This window comes from Piliocolobus tephrosceles, chromosome 13 (assembly GCF_002776525.5).
Source record: "Piliocolobus tephrosceles isolate RC106 chromosome 13, ASM277652v3, whole genome shotgun sequence".
Lineage (NCBI taxonomy): Eukaryota > Metazoa > Chordata > Mammalia > Primates > Cercopithecidae > Piliocolobus > Piliocolobus tephrosceles.
This window is the reverse complement of record NC_045446.1, coordinates 76,203,576-76,219,445: the sequence shown is the minus strand read 5'-3', so window position 1 is coordinate 76,219,445 and position 15,870 is coordinate 76,203,576. Positions and strand designations below refer to the sequence as shown.

Here is a 15,870-nt window from a genome sequence, read left to right as displayed (position 1 = left end):
CAGTGGCGTGATCATAGCTCGTTGCAGCCTCCAACTCCTGGGCTCAAGCATTCCTGCCACCTCAGCCTCCTGAGTAGCTGAGACTACAGGGCTACACCACCCTGTTCAGCTACTTTTTCTTGGTTTTAGTTTTTTATAGAGAGGAGGTCTTGCTATGTTGCGCAGGCTGGTCTCATTTTAAACTGCCAGGCTCAAGCAATCCTCCTGCCTTGGCCTTATGACGTGCTGCGACCACAGGCATGAGCTACCATGTTCTTTTTTTTTTTTTTCATTCTTATGGGCACTGAGTAATATAGTCTGATGTTCAGGAAAGGATATTTTAGTAATTTGATTTGATTATTATATTTTGATTTACCTGATAAGTGAAGTTGTATTTCTTTTCATGTTATTGTCCATATGTATTTTTTATATTATAAATTGCTTTCATTTACTTTATTTATTATTAGGATTCTCCCTATATAATGGACATCAACTCTACTAGATGGTCTGCAGATACTTTTTTTTTTTAAACCAGTTTTTTGTTTGCCATTCAATTTTGTGCTTAGTTTTTCTATATATAACAACGAGTTAATTTTCATGTGCTAAAAAAGAACTTGGAATTAATTTGGTTTATCTTTTTTATTTATTCCTTGAGATAAAACTAAAAATATTTCCAATATTCTTATTAGTCAAATGAGTACAATTATTTGGTTACAGCAGAATTTAATAATAATAATAAATAATATTTATTTATATGGTAGCTACTGCACTAGGATCTTTATGTATGTATTAGAGAAAATAAATGTCTTTTTCACTAACATGCCTAATGCTGGAATTTACTGTACTTTAATTTGAAGGAAGTCTTTCTGTGTCATTTAAAACCTAAGATTAGCTAATTTTATTTTCCAATTTTTCCCCAGGTTAATAGCAATGAACTTACAAATGGGGTAATAAATGCTGCCTTCATGCTCCTGTTCAAAGATGCCATTAGACTGTTTGCAGCATACAATGAAGGAATTATTAATTTGTTGGGTAAATACTGCTGTAGCTTAGTAACATTTCTTATCTTGTGTCATATGGATAAATAATATTGACTGAGTCGTTACTTAAAGCTGTCTAAAAATTTATTATGATATATTCATTCATTGTAACAATTAATTTGGAGAAAAGAGTTTTATACCTGATTATTTCTGCAAGTGATTACATACTTTTATACCCAGGATGTTCAGCAAGTTGAACTTTATTTTTTAGATATATCTGTGTTTTTTCTACCCATTTTGTTAATTTTTAGAAATACAAAAGTGCCTTTAAAATTTAGCTGGGTTAAGATAGTAGTAAGTTTTAGGCTGAGGCAGGAGAATTGCTTGAACCCAGGAGGCAGAGGTTGCAGTGAGCCTAGATCTTCCCTGTGTACTCCAGCCTGGGCAACAAGAGCGAAACTCTGTTTGAAAAAAAAAAAAAAAAAAGGTAATTTTATGTTATATGTATTTTACCACAATAAAAAAAGATGGAAAAAAATTTTTTTTTGTCCCAGAAAAATATTATTTTCTCATAATCGACTCCATAATGAACTTTTTAAAAAATTTAAATCTGTTTTTTATAGTCTGAAGTAACATGGACTTACTCAGGGATGCTTTAATCTATAGGGATAGGGAAATTTGGCTTATTTTTTCACAAGTGAAAAATAAAGATTTTTCTATAAAGCTTTAGAAGGCGTAGTCTTCCATACTATAATTAGTATAAATTAACCTCTTTACTCCTATGTATACATTAAACTTAAATGAACTTTCTGAGTGACATTTGGGCATAGTTAAGTTGTTATCTTAGATAATACACTATTAGTAAGAAGATTGAAAATAGATGTTAGTGCTGTTTTAAACAGGGTCAAGTGTAATACGTGTTTACACACAAATATATACCTAGGGAATTGTGAGGAAAAGTATTGTGGCACAGACTAGGAATATGAGTAGGGTCAAGTAATGTTTCTATTTTTTAATATAATAGCAGCTCTATTCTAATTTACTTTACATACCTAAGCTAGCTTAACAGTGATATTTTTCTAGCAGAGTGTGTATGCTTTTTTAGAGACCTATTTGGAGCTATTACCTACTCTTTTTTCCTTTTTTGGGTGTTATATTTTGATGTGAACAAAAGAATTTTTACATTTATTTTGTCAGAAAAATATTTTGATATGAAAAAGAACCAATGCAAAGAAGGTCTTGACATCTATAAGAAGTTCCTAACTAGGATGACAAGAATCTCAGAGTTCCTCAAAGTTGCAGAGGTAAACTGTCTTTATGTGACTATCTCCTAACTTGCCTTTTTGTCTGTAAGTATGGATTTTGAAGTCATCACTTACTATCCAAATAAAATAAATGTCTTAAATTTAGTATTCAGTGATACTGTTATACTGTATTGAGTTCTGTGCCAAGATATGAATATGATAAAATAGTGAATAAAATATATGCTGTATATTTTATTCAGTAGCGAGTATTGAAAAGTTACCTGTTTTTAAATTGTTTACTTCTCTGTAAAATTGAGTAGGTGACATACAGTAGTGCCATAGATTTTTATAGTTGGAATTAATCATATATTTGAGAATGTTTATTGTTAAATGTGGTAGAGAATATCCAGTATCAGTGCAGGTTTCTTTTCAGTGAGACAGCTGGAGCCACATAGTTCAAAATGTTTTCGTTGGCCGGGCACTGTGGTTCAGACCTGTAATCCCAGCGTTTTGGGAAACTGAGGTGGGTGGATCACCTGAGGTCAGGTGTTCAAGACTGGCCAACATGGCAAAACCCCGTCTATACTAAAGATACAAATATTAGCCAAGCGTGGTGACAGGCACCTATAATCCCAGCTACTCAGGAGGCTGAGGCAGGAGAATCACTTGAGCCTGGGAAGCGGAGGTTGCAGTGAGCTGAGATTGCACCACTGCACTCCAGGCTGGGCGACAGAGCAAGACTCTGTCTCAAAAAAAAAAAGCTTTTGTTCCCCGACAGAAATGAATTTTGTGTATTTATTATCCTTGATTGTGAAAACCATTAATGTAGGTAATAGGATAATCTCATTTTGCAGCTCTGCTTAAAAATAATTTTCTGAAATTGTGACAGAAGGCAAGTGTGGTAATACTTACAGGCATTATCTTGCTACTACAGAGGCGTTCTTAAGGGTTTTTTTGTTTGTTTGTTCTCCCATTCTCCAGCCTCTACCCATCTCCACCAAAGATTTCTTCCTAGGATAATTTGCTCAATTATGTCAAAGTAGTTACTTTGGAATTAGCAAGTTAGTGATTCTAGGCTTTATTACTGTGGTGATATATAATTCTATATTAGAAACAATCAGACAGAACAGGATGATCAGACAATAGGTTTATTATTAATCTGCCGTTTGATGAAGCCTACTGAAATTCATTTTGAATTTAAAAATGTTTCAAGGAGAAAGATCCTTTCCATTTTTTAAGGGTTAGTCACATATTAAAACAGAAGAAGGTGGTGGTTATGCTGTGATTCTAGTAAATTCTTTAAATAAGTTTTAATTTGTTGACATTCCCTCTTGGCCTTTTATGTTCTTTGCATTTGGTAGTTGTAGTAAAAAGTTAAGTGTTTTTTTTTTTTTTTTTTTTTTTAAGACAAAGTCTTGCTCTTGTCCCTAGGCTGGAGGGCAATGGCGCAATCTTGTCTCACTGCAACCTCAGCCTCCTGGGTTCGAGCGATTCCGCTGTCTCAGCCTCCCGAGTAGCTGGGATTACAGGTGCCTGCCACCACACCCAGCTAATTTTTGTATTTCTACTAGAGACAGGGTTTCACCATGTTGGCCAGGCTGGTCTTGAACTCTTGACCTCAGGTGATCTGCCCACCTCGGCCTCCCAAAGTGCTGGGATTACAGGCATCAGTCACGGCACCCGGCCCAAACTTAAGTTGTAAGCCCCCTCTGTACTCCAGATCTGCTGTTAAGTTATTCTTAGGTGGGATAGACTCTCTGCTATCTATAATTTTTTTTTTTTTTTTGAGACAGAGACTTGCTCTGTCACCCAGGCTGGAGTGCCATGGCGTGATCTCGTCTCGCTGCAACCTCTGCCTCCCAAGATTCTCCTGCCTCAGCCTCCCGCATAGCTGGGATTACAGGTGCCCGTCACCACACCCAGCTGATTTTAGAGATGAGGTTTCACCATGTTGGCCAGGCTAGTCTCGAGGTCCTGACCTCAAGTAATCAACCCACTGTGACCTCCCAAAGTGCTCGGATTATAGGCATAAGCCACCACACCCAGCCTGCTCCATATGATTTAAGAAAAATATGAAGAGTCCCTTGCCTTAAAATATTCTGTTATGAGACTGTCTCTGGGCTTGCAGTTTAATTAGAATGCCTTAGTTCCTGGAAGAAGGCAAGAGTAACCTCTTGAAACATGTTTGAAGAGGACAAATATATCAGGCAGTGATTAGTAACATCTGAGTAATAATGAATTTATCAGGTTTTTTTTTTTTTTTTCTTTTTGCTGAGACGGAGTCTGGCTCTGTTTCCCAGGCTGGAGTGCAGTGGCGTGATTGTTCCCTGCTCACTGCACCCTCTACCTCCTGGGTTCAAACGATTCTCCTGCTTCAGCCTGCTGAGTAGCTGGAATTACAGGTGCCTGCCACCATACCTAACTAATTTTTTTATTTTTAGTAGAGATGGGGTTTCACTGTGTTAGCCAGGATGGTGTCGATCTCCTGACTTCGTGATCCTCACACCTCGGCCTCCCCACATGCTGGGATTACAGGTGTGAGCCACCGTGTATCTGGCCTTTATCAGATTTTCTACTGACATCATTCTGAGACCAACCCCTGAGAGGTCACAAAAGGGAGGGAAACTGATTAGAAAATGAAACACAGCCATGGGACAGAAAACAGTTTTCTAATTTGGATGCTAGAATACACGGGAACCATTTCTTTTTTTTTGCTAGAAATTGCCTAGGGCCTGAGCATCATGAAAGTGTATTGGAATTGCTTTGTGAAGACAGTTATATCCTGATTAGATATCACTTGACATTTTTGTAAACCTGGCCTACCTGATGGAACATGAGTTTTTAAAGTGTTATCTGTGGTGATTTCTAGGGAAAACATGTTTTATGGAGAAAGACAAAGTCGATGTCTTCAGGTTTGTTTCTTAAATTTTTTTTTTTGTTTTCCATCAAAGAGCTTGTTCATGGTCAGGCTTTCTCATTCTTAACATATTTGTCATATTACACATAAAAGAGAGGGGAGTTTTCAGATTGTGACAAGGTAGCTTATATATAGGTATAGGGATGGTGACTTAGATTTGTTGACTTTCCAACTCTAGTTTCCCTACTGTTAACAACTTCTAAGGCCACCAGATAATATCTAAGCCATTGGAAATGTTGAGTATTTTTGGAGATTAAATATTTTCCTGATTCTTAAGAAGTCTGTTTAAAATATTACTGGTATTAGCCGTGATGTCATTTTTCCAAATTTTATTTATAAAATATTTTTATTGTAATTTATTAAATACAATGCTTCTTCTTACAGCAAGTTGGAATTGACAGAGGTGATATACCAGACCTTTCACAGGTAAGTATGTTGTTAAAATATCAATCCACTATCTGTTGTGTATGAGCTGTGAAGAGTATTAAGATAAGTAACATGTAGCCCCCATTGTCAAAGGGATCAGTGCAGGTTTTGACCAATTTTAACATTTTGATGTATTCCTAAAGATTGTTCTAACATTATGACCACATAAAACGATCTGCTTGCCACTTACATTTGTGGCCTACCTACTGTCATGCCATTTATTTAATCTCTTGAATCAATGTTTCTTTCCCATCATCATCATTTAAAAAAGAGAAAAAAAAAAACTTTTTGGAACCTGAATTTAGAAAATGATATTTAGAAAAACAATTTTCACTATACTGCTGGTAGAGAATTATACAGTATTTATTTTTCCTGTTTTAAACTTCCACTTTGACTGTTTGACTCAGTTGGGAGAATTAAATAGGGATAAACCTCAAAACATAATATTAGATTAAGAGAGGAGGGTTTGGGATATGTCCAAATTTCAGTCTCAGCTGTGCCATTGGCTGGCCCTGTGACTTTGGGGAAGTTACTTTCTATGCTTTAGTTTCATCATCTGTAAAATGAAGATACTACATACAGTACTTACCTCATACAGTAAGTAGTTCAGGGGATTAAATAAGTTAATGCCAAAAAAAAAAAATTTAGAGCATTAAGCACACTCAACTAATGTTGGCTGTTTTAATATTGTCTTTATTATCACCATCGTCTTCAAAAAGTTTCTTGGAAACAAACTTCATACCTGCTGGTTGTTGTGGCTTATTCTCTGTTTTCTTTACCTGAGTATCAAGAATGAAGGTACCTGGCATAAACTATCCTTGTAACATTTCCGTCAACTCTCTCAACTGTTGACATCTGTTTTACCTTGTTTTGAATTGTTCCAGGACATTTTTTTTTGAGATGGAGTCTCGCTCTGTCACCCAGGCTGGAGTGCAGTGGCCGGATCTCAGCTCACTGCAAGCTCCGGCTCCCGGGTTCACGCCATTCTCCTGCCTCAGCCTCCCGGGTAGCTGGGACTACAGGCGCCGCCACCTCGCCCGGCTAGTTTTTTGTCGTTTTTAGTAGAGACGGGGTTTCACCGTGTTAGCCAGGATGGTCTCGATCTCCTGACCTCGTGATCTGCCTGTCTCGGCCTCCCAAAGTGCTGGAATTACAGGCTTGAGCCACCGCACCTGGCCTCCAGGACATTTTTTTAATGTTTCTTTTTGACATAGAGTTTTGCTCTTGTTGCCTAGGCTGGAGCGGCGGTGGCATGATCTCAGCTCACTGCAACCTCCACTTCCTGGGTTCAAGTGATTCTCCCATCTCAGCCTCCTAAGTAACTGGGATTACAGTCTTAAGCCACCATGCCCAGCTAATTGTTGTATTTTTAGTAGAGATGGAGTTTTGCCATGTTAGCCAGGCTGGCCTCAAACTCCTGACCTCAGGTGATCCGCCCGCCTAGGCTTCCCAAAGTGTTGAGATTACAGGCGTGAGCCACCACGTCCGGCCTCCAGGACATCTTTTAAACGCCTTGTTAACAGTTATTACTGAGTTTCTCTGTACTCACTTGTTCAGATTCTTCCCTCTAATGTCAAGGCTAAGAGTATGCAATAAATCTAGTCGTGGGTTATATGTAAGTAAAGAATCCTGTATATGTCCACTTGAAATAAATTGGCTTTATTAAGAGCAAGCACATTATTCTGGGTTGAACATGAGATAAGTCATTGCTTGAATAACGTATAGTAGAAAATGATTTGGCAACTTTAGATTCCCCTGTTACCCACCCCATTTGTTATGCTTCCCTTATGTTTTATTTAAAATTCATTGTCCTCAGGATAGATGTAGAAGTTACAGGCCGTCATCATGTGTCTGTGTATGTTAATATTCACCCTATTGTAATTAGAATGGGTTCTTTAACCTCCGTTCCTCTTTTCCTCTGTATTGATGATCTCTGAGCAAAGGAAACTTGCCAGGCATTCTTTGGGTGATTGAGAAAGTTTTCAAAAGTGAATAAAACAAAGCTGTTTACACTTTAGGGAAGATGGTGGTAATGCAGAAGAGTGGAAATTTGAGATTATTTACTCTTTTTTTTGTTATATATTCTTTTAAGGTGTAAAGTATCACATTTTCTTCACTCTTTTGGGTTTTGTTGAGGGAGGGGGAGAAAAGATAGGCTTTTGCTTTGTCACCCAGGCTGGAGCGCATTGACAAAATCATGGATCACTACATCCTCAACCTCCTAGGCTCAAGTAATCCTTAGCCTCAGCCTCCTTAGTAGCTGGTATCACAGGCATATGCCACCACACCCAACTAATTTTTAAATTTTTTTGTGGAGACAGGGTCCCCTTATATTCCACAGGCTGGTCTCAAACAACTGGGCTCAAGCAGTCGTTCCACCTCTACTTCCCAAAGTGTTGGGATTACAGGTGTGAGTCACTGTGTCCAGCCTCCTCACTGTTTGTCATGTGGATTTGACTTTCAAAGAATAGCCAGATATATTTAGAAGGGATTTTAGAAATGGTTTGTCTTACTTATCATAACTTGGTAATTTAATATTTTTATTTGTAAGCCACAGCTTAAACCCTTCAGAAAAAAGATAAACTACAGTTTCTATGACCAGAGTTTCAGTTTAGGATTTGGTACCATAGTAGTTAATTATGTAGTCTTTAAAGTCAGAGATACCTTCCCTATCTTGGCTTCTGTTGTGTATCAAATGTGTGAACTTGGACAGATAACTTAATCTTCACTGTCTCAGGTAGTTTATCTGTAAAATGGATATACCAGTAGTGTCTGCTTCATAGATTCAGTGACTACTACAAGGTAGCTAGCATAGTACCTGTTGTGTGAGGAGAGCTTTTAAAATGTTAATCACTATCATCAACATCCTCCTTATTTCTGAAAGTTCTAAAGACAGTGCTTTGCTTGCTGATTAGCAAACATTTTTGCTGGAGCTGTAGGAAGTGCATGTGTACTCTCATTTCAACAAAGAAGTTCATCTTCCAATGTAGTATTTGGTTTTAAATGGTTTTCTACTGTATCTCCCTTGGGCTAAGGTCCTGGTATATAGAGGAAATAGTGGAAGAAAGAAGTTATTAAAGTCATAAATGATAGAGAAATTAGTAGGTATTGCCCCTTTAACTATTTTAACTGTATTTCAAATCCTATAGAATATTTAGGGTAAGTAAACGCTACCGATACATTTGCTTCACTTCTAGTGGGCAGTTCTTAGTCTGCACACCGAAGAGATTTATTCCAGAGTCATGTTTGAACACATTCAGTTGCTCAGCAGTGCTTATTAAGTACCTTCTGCATGCTCAGTAGTGTGTCTAGCTTTTAGGAGTATGGTTTTACTTTAAAATTTAAGTACTTGCAAGATTTTAAAAAAATGTTTCATGTTTACATAGTTTTCTGTTCTTAATGTTTTTGGTAATGTTTCTTAATATTTCCGACTAGGTCATGTTTGTATAATAAAAGTAAGATTGTCATTCTCATTAAGTAGCTAAAACTCCACTGTTAATTAGTACATGAAGAACATACCTGTTTATTTTTGTTGCTCTCTGATTAGATGATACTTGATTTAATTTGACCAGTGGCCTAATTATCGTGAAATTCTTAATATTTGTACAATTGCAGGCCCCCAGCAGTCTTCTTGATGCTTTGGAACAACACTTAGCTTCCTTGGAAGGAAAGAAAATCAAAGATTCTACAGCTGCAAGCAGGTACATCATTCTTTGTAGGACAAAGAGCAAGAGTGATTTTTCTGAGGGAGTAGATGAAATCAGCTCAAGTTCCAAGCTATTTAATTTCTCTTTATCTTGATTTGATTTTCTATAAAATGGGTTTAATCGTATTATCAACCTCATAGAATTAGTATCAGGATTAAATGGATTAATACATGCAAATTCTTGAAATAGTTTCTGACCTTCAATAAATGTCAGCATCTGTTAAGATAATGACAGTGACTGCATAGTTTAGAATTGTGTTTATGATGTCAAAATTTCTCCTAAAGATGTTAGTGCATTGTTTTGTATGATGCTTTATAGTTATAAGATACTTTTTTTTTCTTTTTCTTTTTCCCCGCTGAGACAGAGTCTCACTCTGTTGCCCAGGCTGGAGTGCAGTGGCACAATCTCAGCTCACTTGCAACTTCAACCTCCCGGGTTCAAGAGATTCTTCCACCTCAGCCTCCCAAGTAGCAGGGACTACAGATGCATGCCACCACACCTGGCTAATTTTTGTATTTTTAGTAGAGACAGGGTTTCACCGTGTTGACCAGGCTAGTCTTGAACCCCTGAAATCAAGTGATTGGCACACCTCAGCCTCCCAAAGTGTTGGGATTACAGGCATGAACCACCGTGCCGGGCCTATAATTACAAGATACTTTTATATAAATTTGCTCAGTCCTAACAATAGCCTTGTGAAGTATGTAGTAGCAATGCTGGGACTCAAACCTAGAATATCAGACATCAAATTGCATCATTTCTGTCTAATGCCAGTTCATGGGGTTGATTATTGATATTTTATATTTTAATCACTTTATTATGTTTTAAGCTAATTCCTCAGACTAAGACCAGTTAACTTAGCAAATTGAAAGTAACACATATCATTTCATATCAATCTGGTAACATGATTTTTGCATTGGGTTAAGAAATTACTTGAGTTACTCTGATGTTCTCATATGAAGCTTTTTTTAAAACAGCATGAAGAAGGAATTTGTATGGTGAGAACTTTCCTTTGGTTATTTTTAGACTTTCTGATTGTTTTAGAACTTTAGTCTTTCTTTTAGTAATAAAATTTAAATAATTTTCAAAGGAAAATGCCATTATTGGATTTTAGTACTTATTTTTAATCCTAGATTTGTACTTTGAATTTTCTAGTAGGATTTTTGAAGTAGCAATCAAAACAATAAGTCTCATTTATTTGAGAGAATAATGAAGGCAAGAGCCATGTAGTTCAGGTGCACCAATTTACCTGAAATGTTTATCATAAAATGTATTGGTTTTCTTGCATTTCTGTCACAACTATGTCACTCTTCCTTTGTCTTCTGAGTTGTACCTTTTTAGTGGCTTATTTATAATACTAATTTTACGTAAAATTTAGAAGAGTTTTTACCACTTTATGTGCTTAGAGTAGAAACTAATGATGTTTAGTTTGTGGTAAAAGGAAAATTAGTAAAGCTCAAGGTAGTTCTTCAGGTTAGAATTCTTTACCACTTGTTTTACTTAGCCTAGAGTTAACATTTGGAAAGTTAATGTTGAGGTTTACAGTGTGGATACTTTTTTGATAAAAGGGAAAGGAGGTGGCTTGCCAGTGAAAGATGATACATTGTATGTGTATATTAAAAAGGAAATTCTAGCTTGGCAAAAGGGCAGCACATAGAAAGATGCCAGATGTCCTGGTGACTAGATTGAAACCAGTCTTCTTTTGAGGGAACCTGAAGTCCTCTGGGAATGTTGTTATAGGTGAAACATACCTAGACCTCCGTTACGTATTACTCGTATGCATGTTTTGGTGTTCTGTGGCACTGCCGAAACGTAGGCTGTAAATTAGCAGAGGGTTTTCCCTGTGATAAGCTCAGCACTTTTTCCCATCAGGGATTTTGTGGGAGTATGTGGGCTCTTTCCCAATTGCATTGGTTTCCTCTCTTGGGGCTTGGAAGAGGCAATGTGCCCCACTCTCTTGTGAACCCTTCCAAAGTCAAACATTTACTCTAAAAGCAGTGAGTGTTTATGTAAGTCAAGATTTTTCTAATTGCTTTAATCCCGTAGATCACTGGGTGGAATATTTCATCTGAAGTACTGGGTTTGAATCCAGAAGTTAAGTTTATAATTATAGTGCCTATTCATGGCAAGGTTGCCAGACCATTTCCTGACCTGGGTGTAATGTGAAGTGTTTAGCAAAAAGCCAAATTATCTCTATTCAATTATCCTAGGGCAACTACGCTTTCCAATGCAGTGTCTTCCCTGGCAAGCACTGGTCTATCTCTGACCAAAGTGGATGAAAGGGAAAAGCAGGCAGCATTAGAGGAAGAACAGGCACGTTTGAAAGCTTTAAAGGTAAGTTTGTGCATTCTCCATATTTGGAAAAATGAGTACAGGTGTTCATTAGGTAAATGGGGCCTCTGCACAGAGTCTTAAATGTATAGTGTTAATGGGCTGAAACTCAGTCTGACTTTTCATCCTGACATAGAATTAGGTAAAACAGAATATCTGCTATCAGAACAAATTAGAAAATGCTTTTTTCAGAGGTTGTACAAACAAATCTAGTTTCTGGAATCCTTACGGTAGTTCCCTTTCTTAACAGGAACAGCGCCTAAAAGAACTTGCAAAGAAACCTCATACCTCCTTAACAACTGCAGCCTCTCCTGTATCCACCTCAGCAGGAGGGATAATGACTGCACCAGCCATTGACATATTTTCTACCCCTAGTTCTTCTAACAGGTAGGAGTAGAAGTTAAGGTTACCTTTGAAGATGTAAGTTCAAAGACTTCTAATAGAAATTTTGCAGGACTTTTCAGGTTTACTTTTATTTATGCTTTTATAGTCTATTCACACAAAGAGGTGGCGATAAATGGTGATATTGGTATAATACCTAAAGATAAAGTGGTAAGAGTTTATATTTTACATATTTAGGAAATGGAATATAGTTAAATCACTGATTTACGCTAATAGGAATGTAGCTGTTATCTCTGGGCAAACTTTTTATTGTGTAAAAATTATGATTAAACACATTTATGAGACATCTAATGATTCAAGACCCTTTATAGTTCTTTGACGTATGGGTATGATGTATATTTTAAAATACCATTTCATTGGATATTAAACATCTGTCATATCTGTTTCCTGGTTTTAAACTCTGTAATCTGGAACATAGTGACAGTTTAGTTGCCAGGTTTCTTGGTATTGAAGCCTACCACACTAACTTTAGTAATCTTGTTGTCTAATTTAAGCTACTTAACATGGAAATATAATATTGTGGGGTAAAGTAAAATAATTGATATTTTCTAAACCTGTTTTGTCTTTTACCTCAGAGTGGCTTAAAGCAGTCTAAAAGTCAGATTCTGGTTTGAATCCTGGCTCTGTTAGTTCTTTTTTTGAGAACTTGTTTTCAAGTGAGATTGTGGTTCTCAACTTTAACATCAGAAACATTTGGAGAGTTTATTAAACTACAGATATCTGAGTCCCAATCCTGGAGTTCTGATTCAATAGGTGGGACTTGGGGCCCAAGAATTTTTGTTTCTAAGATGCTCCCAGATGACTAGCTTTTATTAGCACAGTGCATTATTAGCACATGTTAAATGTTCCATAGAGAGTGGTGAGTTTTTTCCTTTCACTTTGTTGTTGCTGTTTATTTTATTAACTCACCCTTGAAAGTTCGTCTTCCTGCCTACTGACTCCTAATAGCTGAGCCTAAAAGCTCATTGTAAGTTTTACTATGTGAACTGCTTACTGTGTGCATTCTCAGTTGCTACCTGCTCCCTAAAATCTTAGTAGGTGTTTGCTGAATTTAGTTCTCTTTTTCCTTTCAGCTTTATGATTTGTTTGCTCATGTATGCTACCTTCTTTAATCCCCAGTTAAGTAACATTGACCCCATTAAGGGGCAAGTTGTCAACATGGAGACCTTGGAAAGAAGTCTGTCCTAGGAGAGATAAGTGAAAAGAATGTTCAGTGTTTGAGGCTGAAACAAATTATTGGATAAAGATCTAATTTCACTGTTTTATCTCACATACTAAAAATGTTCACCTTTTTAATAGTAATTAAGGGGTAATCTTACAGCCCATTTATAGAATTCTTATTGTATATTCTATGTGTTCCCCAAAGCACTAAATGCATTTATATCTACTATCTACACAACTATTTTACATCTAAAAGACATGTCTTCAAAACTTTTTTATAAAAATACAGTTAGAAGGAATAAGTTCTAGTGTTTGATAGCACAGTAGAATTACTAGTTAGTAATAATAATTGCGTTATCTATATCAAAGTGGCTAGAAGATTTAGAATGTTCTCAACACAGAGAAATGATGAATGTTTGAGTTGTGATAGATATCCTGATAATTACATGGTATGCATGTATCACAATATCATATGTATCCCATAAATATGTACAATTGTTGTATATCCATTTAAAAAGAAAAACACTCTATTTTGGAGAATATATAAGTTAAAAATTAGGAGCTGGGTGTGGTGGCATGTGCCTGTTGTCCCAGCTACTCAGGTGGTTGAGGCAGGAGGAAGGCCTGAGCCCAGCAGTACAGTGCTAGCCTGGGCAACATAGCAAGACCCCGTCTCTTTGCCTGTCTCTCTCTTATTCTCTCTCTCTTTTGAGACAGGGTCTTACTGTGTTACCCAGGCTAGAGTGCAGTGGCACAGTCATGGCTCACTGCAGCCTCAACCTCCTGGGCTCGAGCATTCTCCGTCTTAGCTTCCTGAGTAGCTGGGACTATAGGCGCACTCCATGATGCCCAGCTATTTTTCGTTTTTTTTTTTGCCATTTTGCCCAAGCTGATCTTGAACTTTTGGACTCAAGCAGTCCACACACCTCGGCCTCCCAAAGTGCTGGGATTACAGACATCAGCCACTGCACCCAGCCTCCAGACCCCTTAAAAAAATTATCTGTATTGTGTTTGAATTCTTAGACACTCTAGGGTCATGTTTTGAGTTGTTCATTAAAATCACATAGAAGTCTTGAGGTCAGAAATATATCATGTAAGCCAGGCATAGTGGCTCATGCCTGTAATCCCAGCACGTTGGGAGGCTGAGGTGGGTGGATCATCTGAGGTCAGGAGTTTGAGGCCAACCTGGGCAATGTGGTGAAACCCTGTCTCTACTAAAGGACAAAAATTAGCCAGGCATGATGGCATGCGCCTGTAATCCCAGCTACTTGGGAGGATAAGGCATGCAAATCACTGGAACCCAGGAGGTGGAGGTTGCATTGAGCCAAGATTGCATCACTGCACTCCAGCCTGGACAACAGAGTGAGACTCTTGTCTCAAAAAAAAAAAAATAAAATAAATTAACAGGCTGAGTGCAGTGGCTCACGCCTGTAATCCCAGCACTGTGGGAGGCCGAGGCGGGCAGATCACCTGAGGTCAAGAGTTTGAGACCAGCCTGGCCAACATGGTGAAACCCCATCTCTATAAAAGTACAAAAATTAGCCGGGTGTGGTGCTGCGCACCTGTAGTCCCAGCTGCTCGGAAGGCTAAGACAGAAGAATCACTTGAACCCGGGAGGCTGAGGTTACAGTGAGTGAGCCAAGATCGTGCCACTGCACTCCATCCTGGGCGACAGAGCAAGACTCTTGTCTCAAAAACAAAAAGAAAGAAATATATCATGTAAATAGTGTGTTGTATAATGGGGTAGCTCTATTCATAAATGCAGGTAAAATTTTTTCCGTGTATCATTGATACATAGTTGGGATACTGAGGCACTAGAAGTGAGGTTAAGGAGTATTTTACTTTGTAGTGTATTGTAAATGTGATTCAAGTTCTGTAAATGTTAAAAGAATTTTAAAAATATTAAAATTGCTATGATATTTTGTATTTTAGAATGTTATTGTTTAGGTTCATTTTTATAAGGAAATTAGTTTTTTTCCGGGGAAAGACATTTATCCTTTTCAGAAGCGCTACTGTTCTTTGAATCCTGTGTAAACTTAAGATACGATATTAGATTATTTTTCCAAGCCTCCTTAGAAATATGCTATTATAGGAAGAAACTGTTCCTCTTTTGAAATTTATATTAATGAGACTTTTCTCCCTTGTTTTTAATGTTTTTATCTGTGGTGGGCAGAGAAGGTGACCCTAAAGTAGCAAAGTTTTTCTGGTAAATAAAACACGTTTCCAAAATATCTTTCTAGCACATCAAAGCTGCCCAATGATCTGCTTGATTTGCAGCAGCCAACTTTTCACCCATCTGTACATCCTATGTCAACTGCTTCTCAGGTAGCAAGTACATGGGGAGGTAAGCATTGATGAATTCTATTTTAGATTTTACATTCATCTCTTCTCCTCATTCTGTGGTGTTTTACTTATTTGTAGTTTTTTATTACACTTGATACATGAGAACTTAATAAATATTAAAATGGCAGTGAAGCAGTTTTATCCCTTGAAGGTATGTTCATTTATTGTGAATAATTTAGGAATTTATGTTCAAATAAATTATGAAATGATGTTTAATAAAGATAAATGTAAGAGGAAGGACCAAGTGTATTTTTAGGTATGAGATTATTCTTTTAATGTTGAATTTTTATTTCATAACCAGAAAATGCATAGTGGTTATTTTGATTTTGGTGTAGAATTTTTGTTTTAACTTTTGGGGAAATAACTTATCTTTGTGTTAAGTA

General features: G+C 37.1%; 1 protein-coding gene across 15 annotated transcripts in view; it reads left to right on the top strand.

Annotated features, from left to right (window-relative positions):
• The window catches only part of PICALM (phosphatidylinositol binding clathrin assembly protein), a 111,570-nt gene that overhangs the window by 56,480 nt on the left and 39,220 nt on the right, over positions 1 to 15,870 (top strand). For all 15 annotated transcript variants that reach the window (XM_023209251.1, XM_023209244.1, XM_023209242.1 and 12 more), the window contains exons 6-12: positions 900 to 1,011; positions 2,157 to 2,263; positions 5,505 to 5,546; positions 9,162 to 9,247; positions 11,461 to 11,584; positions 11,832 to 11,968; positions 15,385 to 15,488. In XM_023209251.1, the coding sequence (XP_023065019.1) occupies positions 900 to 1,011; positions 2,157 to 2,263; positions 5,505 to 5,546; positions 9,162 to 9,247; positions 11,461 to 11,584; positions 11,832 to 11,968; positions 15,385 to 15,488 (712 nt within the window). The remainder of the gene's footprint in view (positions 1 to 899; positions 1,012 to 2,156; positions 2,264 to 5,504; positions 5,547 to 9,161; positions 9,248 to 11,460; positions 11,585 to 11,831; positions 11,969 to 15,384; positions 15,489 to 15,870) is intronic.